The following is a 16,329-nucleotide window of genomic DNA, read 5'->3' on the forward strand; positions in this document are numbered from 1 at the left end:
CAGGTTGTGGGGGAGAATGCAGGGGGTTCAGGGCCAGGGTGCACACATCGGACAGGACCCCCCCGAAAAAAAATGAATTTAATGGTGTATACATATAGACACCCACTTATGGGATCACCTTAAATAGAAATGTCATAAAAGGTTAAAGCCTAGTAACTCATAGCAACCAATCATCATGGAGGATTTACTAGGCTCCGTAAGGAAAGCAAAGATCTGATTGGTTGCTATACATGGAGCCCAATCCGCGTCTAACACATTACCCCAAACAGGACTCGCAGCTTCCAAAGGCAAAATTCTCCCCCACCCATGTCAGTAGGGCAGAGAGGGGCCACAGGGGCAGAGCTGGATTCAAATAATCGGGGTCCTGGAGCTTAAAAAGCCATAAAAGCCCCCTATCCCTGGCGGGTCGTGATCAATATGGCAAAGGTATATGACTTAGTAGCCAATAAGTTAATAGTCACATGAGAAGAATGTGAAGCACAATGCATCTATATTTATACACTCGTTAGTATAGATGTGCAAAGGCTGATAACTCACATAGCAACATAACAACATAGCTGGGCTAGGCCAATACATGTAGCTAATTGAGGCCAATGAACATTAAGCCCCGCCCCCAGCTAAGGTGTGCCTAAGGCTGCCACTCTATTTATCCTTCCATGGGGGGGAAGACAACACAGACAGGGCCGCACAGAGGGGCACAGGGGGGGACAGTCGTCCCGGGCTCAGAGAATTTCCACTTTTAAGGGGGGGGGGCGGCTGGGATAAACTTCTCTGGTTAGCTGGGGCCCCCTTTAATCAAATACGGGCCCAGTCCACCTTAACATTGGACATCTTAAATTTCATTGTTGGTCAGCGGCATCTGATTGGTTGCACCCCGTGCGTATGCGAGACGTCAGTACATACAGGGCGCAAGCTTCTAAAAGGGCCTGTCTTGCAGAGGAGTCCGAAGTCGCCGTCTTTGGGGGGCAAGTGGGGGGCACTGTGTATGACGGAAAATTGGGGGCACAGTTTATGGGCGGCACTGTGTACAGGGGGCTCTGGCCAGCTTAGCATTAGGGGGGCCCTGATACTTGTTATGTCTGTGTGTCCTTTGTACTGATGGGAGGGGCCATGGGGGGGCCCAGAAAATTTTGTTGTGAGGGACCCCGTGATTTCTGATGGCGGCCCTGAACACAGATAAGACATTGGGGATGTCAAACCTCATTTTTGAGCTCCCAAAATCAGCCAAAGGCCTGATTTAGCTAAACCCCCCCTCAGATTGGCCCCAGTCGTCCTACAATGGCAGCTGGTGCTGGAAGAGTTAACAGAGCGCCTCACCCACAACAAGCGCAGATTTTTCCCAGGCCTCGAATCCCTTATCTCCCTCTCCTCCCCGTGCCCAGCTGCGCTGGCACCCTGCCCCCCCACCACCCCCGGCGTCTCCCACCTGCAGCTGCACCCCCCCACGCAGGTAAAGTCCCTGCTGAAGGAAAAGGTGGCAGGTCCCCTGATAGCGATGGAGCCGAACAAGCGGCCATTGTCTCACCTCATTCATAGGAAGGGAGAGATTCCGACTCATGAGAAACAATGTCCTTATCCCTGAAAAACAGACAGATGCTTCGTTTTTACTTAGAAATTCTTAAAAATAACTGCAAATATGAGAGGCCCCCGTCTCACAGCTGTGGGCTCCGGGTGATCTTAGGCCGGGAAGGGGGGTGCAGGGAGCTAAATGGGAATCTTCATCTCCTTTATCCAAATATCACCTGGAACGTCTCCCCTGCAGAGCGTTGCGCCTCTCTATGGTTTCACACACCTCCCACATGCAAAATATACCCCCCACCTACAGGCACAGTGTGTATTTTATTTAATGGTCGGTAAGCACAAAGGGAGCCATAGGGTATTCTGTATTCATATGAGCAGGAACTGCCATACTGCTTATTGCTGAAGAGTCCTTATAGCATCACAATGTGAAAGACCAATGAAACTGCACCTTCCAGGGGCCACCTCATTATAAAGGTAGCGGGGCCCGTGCCAGAGTTTCCTGAGGGCAGTGAGGTTGGGGAATGCCCTGCCGGGGGATATTGGGTAGGGGGTTCCTCACGGTGAGGGCAGTGAGGGGGTTGGGGAATGCCCTGCCGGGGGATGTTGGGTAGGGGGTTCCTCACGGTGAGGGCAGTGAGGGGGTTGGGGAATGCCCTGCCGGGGGATATTGGGTAGGGGGTTCCTCACGGTGAGGGCAGTGAGGGGGTTGGGGAATGCCCTGCCGGGGGATGTTGGGTAGGGGGTTCCTCACGGTGAGGGCAGTGAGGGGGTTGGGGAATGCCCTGCCGGGGGATGTTGGGTAGAGGGTTCCTCACGGTGAGGGCAGTGAGGGGGTTGGGGAATGCCCTGCCGGGGGATATTGGGTAGGGGGTTCCTCACGGTGAGGGCAGTGAGGGGGTTGGGGAATGCCCTGCCGGGGGATGTTGGGTAGAGGGTTCCTCACGGTGAGGGCAGTGAGGGGGTTGGGGAATGCCCTGCCGGGGGATGTTGGGTAGGGGGTTCCTCACGGTGAGGGCAGTGAGGTTGGGGAATGCCCTGCCGGGGGATGTTGGGTAGAGGGTTCCTCACGGTGAGGGCAGTGAGGTTGGGGAATGCCCTGCCGGGGGATATTGGGTAGGGGGTTCCTCACGGTGAGGGCAGTGAGGGGGTTGGAGAATGCCCTGCCGGGGGTGTTGGGTAGAGGGTTCCTCACGGTGAGGGCAGTGAGGGGGTTGGGGAATGCCCTGCCGGGGGATGTTGGGTAGGGGGTTCCTCACGGTGAGGGCAGTGAGGGGGTTGGGGAATGCCCTGCCGGGGGATGTTGGGTAGGGGGTTCCTCACGGTGAGGGCAGTGAGGGGGTTGGGGAATGCCCTGCCGGGGGATGTTGGGTAGGGGGTTCCTCACGGTGAGGGCAGTGAGGGGGTTGGGGAATGCCCTGCCGGGGGATGTTGGGTAGGGGGTTCCTCACGGTGAGGGCAGTGAGGGGGTTGGGGAATGCCCTGCCGGGGGATGTTGGGTAGGGGGTTCCTCACGGTGAGGGCAGTGAGGTTGGGGAATGCCCTGCCGGGGGATGTTGGGTAGAGGGTTCCTCACGGTGAGGGCAGTGAGGGGGTTGGGGAATGCCCTGCCGGGGGATGTTGGGTAGGGGGTTCCTCACGGTGAGGGCAGTGAGGTTGGGGAATGCCCTGCCGGGGGATGTTGGGTAGAGGGTTCCTCACGGTGAGGGCAGTGAGGGGGTTGGGGAATGCCCTGCCGGGGGATGTTGGGTAGGGGGTTCCTCATGGTGAGGGCAGTGAGGGGGTTGGGGAATGCCCTGCCGGGGGATGTTGGGTAGGGGGTTCCTCACGGTGAGGGCAGTGAGGGGGTTGGGGAATGCCCTGCCGGGGGATGTTGGGTAGGGGGTTCCTCACGGGGAGGGCAGTGAGGGGGTTGGGGAATGCCCTGCCGGGGGATGTTGGGTAGAGGGTTCCTCACGGTGAGGGCAGTGAGGGGGTTGGGGAATGCCCTGCCGGGGGATGTTGGGGGGCAGATTCTGTTAATGCCTATAAGAGGGGTCTGGATTATTTCTTGAACAAGCACAGTATCCAAGGCTATTGTGATACTAGTTAGTTAACATTGATGTCGGTATATAAGGTTTATGCACAGGATAGGTTTGTGTGGGTGCTGGGTTTGCTTGGAGGAGTTGAACTTGATGGACTTTGGTCTTTTTGCAACCCTATGTAACTATGATTTATAGTTTATGGAGATGATGGGCTCAGTAGGTACAAGCACAGTACAACAGCGCCACCTGGTGCTTTTCTGGAGCAATACTTAGACTGCTAAAAAGCTCAACTGACCACTTTGGATGATTTTATTATAGGGACGCAGTGAATCCAGGATTCGGTTCGGGATTCCGCCAAGATTTGGGCTTTTTCATCAGGATTCAGATTCGGCCAAATACAAATGCCTGGTCAAACCGAATCGGAACTTTTAAAATCACATTTGGTCATGGAAGTAAAAACATTTTTAGGCGCACTTCTATTTAACCCTTCTGTTAAATTCGGTAAGGTATTCAGCTGAATCTTTTATGAAGGATTCCGCCAAACCCAAAATAGTGGATTTGGTGCGTCCATTTTATTATAATCTGACCCCCAAGCAAACCCACTGTATTGAAACAGCCAAACAGCTCTGCCCTACACCATATGTCAAATAGAAAAATGCATTTCTACAGCCGCAGGCTCATAATGTGTTATCCAACATTCTGCCTCAGGCTGCGGTAGAACTTCAACTTCCAGTAAAAAAGTAATTCTGTATTCAGCAGGAACAGCCCCCTAAGTTTGCTCATAGCCTGTACAGAGAGATACCATAAAACTATGGCAGCATAGGGATTCCCCTGTACTAAGCACAATTCAGCAGGAACAGCCCCCTAAGTTTGCTCATAGCCTGTACAGAGAGATACCATAAAACTATGGCAGCATAGGGATTCCCCTGTACTAAGCAAAATTCAGCAGGAACAGCCCCCTAAGTTTGCTCATAGCCTGTACAGAGAGATACCATAAAACTATGGCACATAGGGATTCCCCTGTACTAAGCAAAATTCAGCAGGAACAGCCCCCTAAGTTTGCTCATAGCCTGTACAGAGAGATACTATAAAACTATGGCAGCATAGGGATTCCCCTGTACTAAGCACAATTCAGCAGGAACAGCCCCCCTAAGTTTACTCATAGCCTGTACAGAGAGATACCCCCAGTAGATATTCCCTGCACTAAGCACAATTCAGCAGGAACAGTGATATTTTCTGATTACAGCCTTCTCTTGATTTCTTGTATCACAAGGTGCAGTGGTGCCTGAATGCTCAGATGTACAATGTGCCCCAGGGGTAGGAAAAGTACATTTATGCCACCTGTATATCAGACCTGTGACAATGAACACCGAGGCCCCAGGTACCAGTCAGTGTAGGGCGAGGGGACGGTGCCACTGGGTGCTCATGTGGGTGGCGGGGACGCTGTGCCGGGATTAGGTGGCTCAGGGGAAGGATAAGGCTGATCAGATACAGGAAGGTGAGAGCGGCTTTGGGGATGAGAGTTACATGACAGCTCTTCCTTGTAATTATATTTTTATCATACGCGTTCAACATGTGACAGGGCAGAGCGTCGGCTTTCTGCCCCGGAAGGCACATGGCTTGGAGAGAAACGGGGGAAGCCCAAATACACTGCTCCAGCTGCAGCCAGACCAGCCGGGCAGGGAGGGCACATTCCTCCAGCAGAGCTGCCGCGCAGCCACAACCCTGTATAAAATAGGAAATATCTAAGAAGCTGCATAAAAACAGCAAAAGTGCTGAGCAATTTTATTTACTATAATATCCTAGGAGGGTTAATGTGCCCTTTAACACAAGAAAAGCACTTGCAGAACGGACTGATTGTTCAGCTGCAGTTACTTGATTTGGCCAGCAGAGGGAGGTGTAAACAATGTGAATGTCAAGGAGGGCAGATTTCATGCAGAAAAAACATTATTGTAACTAAATGTTCCCACTTGCCACATTGCCCGAAACCCCCCTGAACAGCTTTTTGCCCTCGCTAAAGGAATTGTGGGTGAAAAACAGGCATCTGCTCCTTCCATTTCCCCAGATGATGCCAAACGCCCAACATTTGCCCATATATTGCCCACTGCTGTATTAACTCTGGCCCTAACCTTCATAGGCATTCTCAGATATGAAAAGCATCTTGGTGCAACAAGATCGCCCTCTACTGACCACAACCTGCAGCACCAATGTAGTTTCTGTGTAGCAAAGTTAATACAGGTATGGGACCTGTTATCCAGAATGCTCAGGACCTGGGGGGGTTTTCCAGATAATTTGGATCTCCATACCCTCAGTCTATTAGAAAATCATTTAACCATTAAATAAACCCAACAGGATTATTTTGTTTCCAATGAGAGTTAATTATATCTTAGTTGGGATCAAGTACGGGTACTGTTTTATTATTACAGAGAAAAGGGAATCATTTAACCATTAAATAAACCCAATCGGGCTGTTCTGCCCCAATAAGGGGTAATTATATCTTAGTTGGGATCAAGTACAGGTACTGTTTTATTATTACAGAGAAAAGGGAATCATTTAACCATTAAATAAACCCAATAGGGCTGTTCTGCCCCAATAAGGGGTAATTATATCTTAGTTGGGATCAAGTACAGGTACTGTTTTATTATTACAGAGAAAAGGGAATCATTTAACCATTAAATAAACCCAATAGGGCTGTTCTGCCCCAATAAGGGGTAATTATATCTTAGTTAATATCAAGTTCAAGGTAAAGTTTTATTATTACAAAGAAAAAGGAAATCAGTTTTAAAAATTTGAATTATTTGGTTACAATGGAGTCTATGGGAGATGGCCTTCCTGTAATTTAGAGCTTTCTGGATAGCGGGTTTTCAGATAACGGATCCCATACCTGTAATAGAGTATTAGCAGGGTTGGACTGGGCCCCGGTGGCCCAGATCCGATCTCTTTCACCACTCTCCCGGCCGCCGGTGTCCTCCCCTGACCCGTTCCACTTACACACGTTCAGGGGAGGATGTTGGGCGGGTGGCGGGGGGGGGGGTTAGGGGGGCATGGCGGGGGGCCCTGCTTGGGGTGCGGCCGGCGGGGCACCTTGGCAGGGGGACTGGGTGCTCAGCTTAACCCCAAGTCTGACCCTGAGTATTAGTGATGTGCAGGTCAGGAAAAACTCCACTGCCACCCCTAACCCACATCTACACTGAAGTATTATGGAGTCCGGGGGCACCTATGGGTGACAGATCTTCAGTCTCCCCTCTCAGCCCAGCGAGGGCATCGTACTTTCCATCAGTTATACTTTATTCCCAGGGAAAATCCCCCACTGGGACTTACCGTTATCTCAAAGCAGAGATATATATAGAAGGTACTATTTATCCACTTCTCATGAGGGATTCACATCATCATCATCATTATACATCCAAATATAGAGGTAAATTGTGACAGCTCCAAAGGCAAAACTTTAACTTTAAGTATGATGTAGAGCTTGAAATTCACTTTTTATTCCGAGTGTTTTTTTTTTATTTTTTACTTATTTAGCTATTTTTTCCAATCTGGATTTATAGCAGCTATATGGTTGCTAGGGTCTAATTTACCCTATCAACAAGGCAGTGGTTTGAATGAGAGACAATAATATAAATAGCCATTTGAAAGCTAAGAAAGTGTCATAGAAAGAAGGCAAATTATCCAAAAACTATGAAATAAAGACCAATTGAAAAGTTGCTAAGCATTGGTCATTGTATAGCATACTAAAAGTTAACTACCCCTTCAATTCTATCTTCACTTTTTAACTATTAGGCTAAGGACACATATGGGGTTAACCTTTGGACCCCTGTACAGCACCCTCTACCCAGCCCCATTAAAGAGACTCCTTATTGGTTGACTGCAATGACACTAATTCTGATACATTGCTAGGGGTTGTTATAAAGCTATTAGAGACGCCCTATAATTCCATTTGTAGATTGCAAGCTCTTTTGGGCAGGGCTCGCTTCACCTCTTGTATCGGTTATTGATTGCTTTATATGTTACTCTGTATGTCCAATGTATGTAACCCACCTATGGTACAGCGCTGCGGGGTATGTTGGCGCTTTATAAATAAATGTTAATAATTCCATGTCAAACAGCAGGCTGTGGCGCTGTATTGTTCCATAGGCAGAGAAGGAGGGCTGACTGGTGGCCACCAGTGGTGAGAAGTGGTACTGCAACCTATCTATAACCCTATGAATCTGTTATAAAGCAACAAAAACAGCAGACCCCATGCTATAAGCACTGAGTATTATAAGCTAATTAGCAGTTTAATGAAGTGTATGCTGCAGGCTGCACTGGTTTAGGTAAAGCTATATAGTCTGCATCTAAATTGTATTCTAATTTTCAAATCAACATCAGGGGTTGGGGGTGGCAGGTCTATACACCGCACCTTTAGCCCTAAGGAATAGGGATTCAGCAGTCGCTTATTAGCGATATTGTCTCAGTTACCCACCCCACGTGTACCCTATTTATGGCAGCCTGGTAATTCCCTGCGCACTATAGGAGAGGAGCGAGTACCAAGCGCTCTAATCAGTGATTACATTCACTTGCGAGACTGTTATTTTGGAGCTGATTACGTGAGTAAGAGGTTTAAAAACAGAATTCTGAGAACTGAATGGACACTTAGGAGACTCACCGCTGCCCCTCAGGTGGGTAAAGGTCACTGCAAGACCATAAATTGCAATGCACTAAATGAAACATTAAAGGTGATATAAACCCCCAAAATAAAATGTTACTGAATGAATGAAAATGCAACTTTCCAACATACATATTCATTGTAAACATTCAGTGAGTTTATGTAATTGCTACTGTTCCCTGTGCTGTTGGCTATGGCTTCTGAAACAATGCAAAAGCCAACTTTTGGTCATCTACACATGAATCAGCTTCAGGCTCTCTTTTAAAAGGCAAGTAAAGTCTAGGATATACTTACATGGCCACAGCTAAAGATATTCCCCATCCTCTCACCTTCATGGTCCAGTCTGAGTGCCGCTCCTTCTCTCCTGTTTGGGACAAAGTTGCTGTATTGTGCCCAGAGCGGCACTTGAACATATAACTGGCAGTGGGGGTTGAGACTACAGCGGGTAGAGGAAGGGCTGCATCAATACTTCATACATTTTGCACCTAACTATGCAGTTTCATTGAAAAAATATAACAACCCCCTATTATTGCAGCCACTCGGGCCCAGACTGGCAACCTGTGGGTTCTGGCAAATGCCAGAGGGGCTGTAAGATACCAAGCAGTGCCCTAATGTTGATTGTACTCACTCCATGGGACTGGTCTCACCAATACAGATGCCCAGATAGGCCTACACTGAGATTCAAAACAGGCCCTGGCTATTCAAATACACAGAGGCCCAAACAGCCCCCCCAGCCCAATAAATAGTGACTGTCTGTGGCACCTTACAGCCCCCCTGGCATTCCCAGTACCCAGAGGCACAAACAGCCCCCCCAGCCCAATAAATAGTGACTGTCTGTGGCACCTTACAGCCCCCCTGGCATTCCCAGTACCCAGAGGCACAAACAGCCCCCCAGCCCAATAAATAGTGACTGTCTGTGGCACCTTACAGCCCCCCTGGCATTCCCAGTACCCAGAGGCACAAACAGCCCCCCCCCCCCAGCCCAATAAATAGTGACTGTCTGTGGCACCTTACAGCCCCCCTGGCATTCCCAGTACCCACAGGCACAAACAGCCCCCCCCCCCCAGCCCAATAAATAGTGACTGTCTGTGGCACCTTACAGCCCCCCTGGCATTCCCAGTACCCAGAGGCACAAACAGCCCCCCCAGCCCAATAAATAGTGACTGTCTGTGGCACCTTACAGCCCCCCTGGCATTCCCAGTACCCAGAGGCACAAACAGCCCCCCCAGCCCAATAAATAGTGACTGTCTGTGGCACATTACAGCCCCCCTGGCATTCCCAGTACCCAGAGGCACAAACAGCCCCCCCCCCCAGCCCAATAAATAGTGACTGTCTGTGGCACCTTACAGCCCCCCTGGCATTCCCAGTACCCAGAGGCACAAACAGCCCCCCCCCAGCCCAATAAATAGTGACTGTCTGTGGCACCTTACAGCCCCCCTGGCATTCCCAGTACCCAGAGGCACAAACAGCCCCCCCCCAGCCCAATAAATAGTGACTGTCTGTGGCACCTTACAGCCCCCCTGGCATTCCCAGTACCCAGAGGCACAAACAGCCCCCCCCCAGCCCAATAAATAGTGACTGTCTGTGGCACCTTACAGCCCCCCTGGCATTCCCAGTACCCAGAGGCACAAACAGCCCCCCCCCCCAGCCCAATAAATAGTGACTCTCTGTGGCACCTTACAGCCCCCCTGGCATTCCCAGTACCCAGAGGCACAAACAGCCCCCCCCAGCCCAATAAATAGTGACTGTCTGTGGCACCTTACAGCCCCGCTGGCATTCAAAGTACTCAGAGGCCCGGACAGCCCCCCCCCCAGCCCAATAAATAGTGACTGTCTGTGGCACCTTACAGCCCCCCTGGCATTCCCAGTACCCAGAGGCACAAACAGCCCCCCCCAGCCCAATAAATAGTGACTGTCTGTGGCACCTTACAGCCCCGCTGGCATTCAAAGTACTCAGAGGCCCGGACAGCCCCCCCCCCAGCCCAATAAATAGTGACTGTCTGTGGCACCTTACAGCCCCCCTGGCATTCCCAGTACCCAGAGGCACAAACAGCCCCCCCCAGCCCAATAAATAGTGACTGTCTGTGGCACCTTACAGCCCCCCTGCCATTCCCAGTACCCAGAGGCACAAACAGCCCCCCCAGCCCAATAAATAGTGACTGTCTGTGGCACCTTACAGCCCCCTGGCATTCCCAGTACCCAGAGGCACAAACAGCCCCCCCCCCCCCCCAGCCCAATAAATAGTGACTGTCTGTGGCACCTTACAGCCCCCCTGGCATTTGAAAGAACCCACAGATTGCCCCAGCCCAGACATATATCAAATACCCCCCACGTTAAACCTTAGGTTCCCAGCACTTAACCTCAGCCCATTCCCAGCATTCTCTCTGACAGACTTTGGCTGCTGGGGGGCTGTGCAGCTGGCTTGCAGTTATTAAGTAGGGCAATGGCATGTATAGGGTTACTTGTTTAATTAATGGCTGGGGAGCAATTATATACATAATCAGGCAATTAGCAAAGCTGGGCTAATTGCACTTACTTTGCACTGAATCCTGTTGGGTTGATACAAGTGCCCCACTGCTTCCCAGCGCTAAGCCAGGTATCAGGCCCGAGGGCCGCAGCATCCCCAGCTCTGAATCCGTTGCAGTCCCACACCCACAAGCAAATCAACAGCAGCCACCGCCTCCCCAAATCCCCCGCTCCTGATTGGCTCAGCTTAGTGTCACTCGCAGCCGTAGTGCGATGGGATTGGCCGATCGCTGAGCCTGCGCCCTCCTTTAGTCCCAGAGCGCAGAGCAATCGCTGCTGGATGCGGCAGAGCGCACAGAGCGGCCGGAGAGGTGGCTCGTTAGTTGGTGCTTTTGGCTCGTCTGTCGGGGCTGCAGGGAGCAGCTCCACGCCCTGTCTAACGGGATCTGTCGGGCTCTGCATCCTGCACACCTGCCTGCTCATTAACCAGCGATTTTATCGCACGTCTTGCTCTCTGACGCGGGAGTTGGACGCAGGTAGTAATAAGGCATTGCTTTAACCGAAGCCAGACTGGTTGCAGCTGGGAGGATACAGTAATCGCACCACCTTTTGTCTTCCCTACCTGCATCTGGACGTTGTACTGCCGCTGTCTGGCACCCTCAGCTTGTTTATAGGTGTCCTTTCTACCAAGGCTTGAGATAAACCCTCCATTCTCCTTGCCACCATCATGGGCACGGTACTGTCTCTGTCCCCATCATCTGGGAAAGCTGGGCCCTTGGATGACAAGAAACCAGAGGCCCCAGGGATCGGAGGTGGATATTCCGCCATCCCCAACAGCAAAAATGGAGGCAGCAAATCGGAGAAGAGCCTCAAGAGACATTCTGTGCTCATTTCTGCCCTGACTTGGAAGCGGCTTGTGGCAGCTTCTGCTAAAAAGAAAAATGCCAAAAAGATCAACCCAAATCCAGGTCCTATTAATGGCCCTCTGCTTCCCAACAACAATAACCCAGTGGAGCAGCTGAACCATGAGAATCTGCGCAAGTCCCAGGTCAGCCCTGGGCGCAGGGAGCCCAAACCGGTACCAGTGCCCACGGTGCCCCCTGGCTCCTCCGAGGGCCAGAAAATGCAACACCAGTTGGTGGCGGTGCAGAAACAGGCAAGTGGTCGGTCTCTGTGCTCCCCACGTCGGGTTATAGTTCAGGCATCAACTGGGGAACTCTTACGTTGCTTGGGTGAGTTTGTATGTCGCCGTTGCTACCGGCTAAAGGAGCTGAGCCCTGGGGAGCTCACCATGTGGTTTCGTAACGTCGACCGGGCCTTGTTACTGCAGGGTTGGCAAGACCAAGGCTTCATCACTCCGGCCAACCTGGTGTTTGTCTACCTTCTCTGCCGAGAGGCCATTGGCGACGAACTGGCTACTGAATTTGAGCTCCAGGCCTGCTTTCTCACTTGCCTTTACTTGGCCTATTCCTACATGGGCAACGAAATCTCCTATCCCTTGAAGCCCTTTTTGGTGGAGACGGATAAAGAAGTCTTCTGGCAGCGCTGCCTGAGCATCATTGACCGTATGAGTGCCAAAATGCTGCAGATCAACTCTGACCCCCATTTCTTTACACAGGTCTTCCAAGACCTGAAGAACGAAGGAGAGACCAGAGAACCCAGTGGGCACTGGACTATAAATCTGGATCGTTAGGGTGGAGGTATGGGGGGGGCGGGTGGCCGGGTAGAAACAGTTTGAGGACCGTTCTAGAACACAAACCAACAAATATCCACGATCAACTTGTAGAATGGAGCCGAGTCCAGTCCAACAGGCTGCCGAGACAGACACTTGAAATATTGGTTGTATTGCTCTTTAGACATGGATCTGTTTAGAGTGCCATTTGGCAGCCTATTTTTTGGGTGCTTCAGACCATACAAATGTTTATTAGAATAGGGGACTGCAGTGATTTACTGACTCCGCTGGTGAGAATGGGTTAAAATACAGACCTCTTTCCTGCAGCTAAGTGTTGTTGAACTATAACTCTCATCATCTTTAGGCAGACAGAGGCTGTTGTAGTTCCCAGAATTCAAGCAACCCATCTCCGTTGTTTCTTTTGATTTGCAAACTGACGCTAGTAACATGCCCCAATCATTCAGCTCCGTTGTATCACCCCCATTGCACATAATGTTGGTGATTTCTTTCTTTTGGGGTGGGGGGGGGGGCACTTATCATTGGGCTATTATATCACCCCTTTGCCACTCTCTAAAATCTTAACCTTTTCATTGTTACAATTCCAGGCACTTTCCACCTTGATACTGGTGTCTGTTATTAAATATCCGACACCCCCTTAAGAGAAGGGCAGCACTGTACTCCCTATCCATTCACTAATGGGTGTAATTGGTGAATTCTATAGCTTAAGGAATGGGGGGGGGGGGGCATAGACAAATATGTATAATCTAAAGAACAGTCTCTGTGCTACTGTGAATCACAGTACATAAGAGGGGTGGGGGCTTTCTATATTTTTCTAGACGGGCATGTTGGGTGTTTTCATATTCTTTTCATTTTATTACAAGGTGACATTTCGTTCTATGGCCATTCCGTCTAGTCGAGCAGTCAGCTGATGTTTGCTGTATCCCCCTATGTCTTGCAGAGGATGATGGGAGCTGTAGTCCAACCCTTGAGCTAAAGCAGCCCTAGGCTGCCAAACCCCTGACCAAAAGGTTTGTCCTGTTTTCTTGTCTCCGAAGAATCTGACCAAGGGGAACGTTCCTTGGTGCTCAACTATTCAACATTACATTGCAGATATAGCCTCATAGTATATATGAATGTAACTGGAATGGAACACACACACACACACACAGTGTCGCAATATTGTCTGACAATGAAGCTGTTCAATGTGCCAACAGTGTTCAAATGTACAAAAAGCGTTATTGTTTTATATTGTATATTTAAGAAAAAAAAATCTCATAAAAATGATTATGAATCCCTTGGAGTATATTGTGTTTTTCTTCTTATTCTCCCCTCTGCCGGGGGATGTATTGGGTGCACCTTCCAGGGCCTCATTAATAGGAAATGGTATGAATTAGATATGGGGGGGGGGGGGGGTGATCTCATGTTTGTTGCGCATTATACAATCCCAGTGCAATAACAGCATTGCAGCACCTCCTGCTATTCTATTTTATATTAAATGAGACACAGACATGCAATTATATATTTTTATATTGCATAGAAATATATATATATATATATATATATATATGTATATATATAAATTTGTCTTACTTATTCCTATGACATAAATGTATCTGTTGGTGATATATATATATATATATATATATATAAATAAATATAGGTATTGGATCCCTTATCCGGAAACCCATTATCCAGAAAGCTCCGAACTAGGGAAAGCCTATCTCCTATAGACTCCCTTTTAATCAAATAATTCAGAATTTTAAAACCGATTTCCTTTTTCTCTGTAGTAATAAGACAGTACCTTGTAAGTGATCACAATTAAGATATAAATAATCCTTATTGGGGGCAGAACAGCCCTATTGGGTTTATTTAATGGTTAAATGATTCCCTTTTCTCTGTAATAATAAAACAGTACCTGTACTTGATCCCAACTAAGATATAATTACCCTTATTGGGGGCAGAACAGCCCTATTGGGTTTATTTAATGGTTAAATGATTCCCTTTTCTCTGTAATAATAAAACAGTACCTGTACTTGATCCCAACTAAGATATAATTACCCCTTATTGGGGCAGAACAGCCCTATTGGGTTTATTTCATGGTTAAATGATTCCCTTTTCTCTGTAATAATAAAACAGTACCTGTACTTGATCCCAACTAAGATATAATTACCCCTTATTGGGGCAGAACAGCCCTATTGGGTTTATTTCATGGTTAAATGATTCCCTTTTCTCTGTAATAATAAAACAGTACCTGTACTTGATCCCAACTAAGATATAATTACCCCTTATTGGGGGCAGAACAGCCCTATTGGGTTTATTTCATGGTTAAATGATTCCCTTTTCTCTGTAATAATAAAACAGTACCTGTACTTGATCCCAACTAAGATATAATTACCCCTTATTGGGGGCAGAACAGCCCTATTGGGTTTATTTCATGGTTAAATGATTCCCTTTTCTCTGTAATAATAAAACGGTACCTGTACTTGATCCCAACTAAGATATAATTACCCCTTATTGGGGGCAGAACAGCCCTATTGGGTTTATTTCATGGTTAAATGATTCCCTTTTCTCTGTAATAATAAAACAGTACCTTATAATTGATCCCAACTAAGATATAAATAATCCTTATTGGATACAAAACAATCCTATGGGGTTTAATTGATGATTTATTGATTTTTTTAGTAGACTTAAGGTAGGAGATCTAAATTACGGAAAGACCCCTTATCTGGAATACCCTTGGTCCCGAGCATTCCGGATAACAGTATGTATTCTGTATATATATATATATATATATATATATTTATGGGGGTCATAGCAATTTGTGATTTTTATTTTTTATTTTTATGGGGGGGTTTATTTTCCAATGCCGGTTCTTAGGTCTATGTAGGCCTCTCTGATTGGAGGAGGTGTATAGGCACCGGCTATCCTTCCCATTGTGCCTCGTTGAGCAGCGAGAACAGACAGTGCACAGCCAGGGAGCTGCCCTTGGTGCTGAATAGAGAGCAAAGTCGCAGCATTGCTGTTATAATCAGCCCTATTGTGGCTTACGGTACAATTAATAAATATTAGGAACTGGGATTTAATTGACAAGAGGAGGGGGAGATCAAACCCCCCCCACAACACATGAGATTTAATTATGTTTTTCTCTGTCACCAGCTGTTGTTGAACTGCAGCCCCCACCCAGCAGCCTAAGGCTGGAGAGAGCAAAAGCAGCTGGAACGGGGCAACAAAAAGGTGTTTATTCCAACAAAATCTGCAATGAATTTATCTAAATAACAAGCTTTGCTGTAAATAAGGGCATTGCCATCCATGAGGATAGGGGCCTAGATCATAAGTCTCTCTTTGATGCTTTACTGATAAGGAGGAGTTTATTAAGGACAAGGCTAATAATCTGTGCTCTTTTGTGTTTTCACTATAACTCGCCCGTTACTGTCAAACAGCTCTTATTGTGTTTAACCGCAGGGTCAATTATAGACAGATAAGGTATCGGCCGGCCCTGGGCAATTATTGCATCATCTCTGCCTACGTAAAGGGACACATTTAGCTCATTTCCCTTAATAACCGTTTAACCATTTTCTATGCGCTAAATATATAACAAGCATGGGGAGATAAAATACACAGTGCTTATATGGAAACATATTGACAGTACGCTATTTGTTATCACTCCATCCCCAATTTTTTATGATATACATTGAATTCATATCCAACTTATGTATTTGACTCCCATAAAGCCCAGTGGCCCAGTGAAACATTATATACTGCATGTCTCCTAAATTTTTTTCTTCTTCTAACAGCGTAGTTGTCATTTTATTCTCTGTTATATATAATGAAAGCTTGCTTATCGATAGAAATAACTGCACTTAAAGCTTAAAATATAAAAACAATATAAAAAAACAATTCCATGACCTTGTGGTACAGCTTTGTGTCTTTCTATGGTCATAGAACTCCCTAGGGACTTCTAATATTCTTATAATTTACAATAGTAAGTACATTATCCCTTAT

The 16,329-nt window shown here is 48.0% G+C and overlaps 1 protein-coding gene across 1 annotated transcript; it reads left to right on the forward strand.

Annotated features, from left to right (window-relative positions):
- The first annotated feature begins 11,012 nt into the window (after positions 1-11,012).
- cdk5r2 (cyclin-dependent kinase 5, regulatory subunit 2 (p39)) lies at positions 11,013-13,587 on the forward strand. Its single transcript, NM_001078790.1, is given in 1 exon segment — positions 11,013-13,587. A coding segment is annotated over 1 exon segment (966 nt). The 5' UTR covers positions 11,013-11,382; the 3' UTR covers positions 12,349-13,587.
- Positions 13,588-16,329: the final 2,742 nt, after the last annotated feature.

The sequence above is a fragment of the Xenopus tropicalis genome, chromosome 9, assembly GCF_000004195.4.
Source record: "Xenopus tropicalis strain Nigerian chromosome 9, UCB_Xtro_10.0, whole genome shotgun sequence".
Lineage (NCBI taxonomy): Eukaryota > Metazoa > Chordata > Amphibia > Anura > Pipidae > Xenopus > Xenopus tropicalis.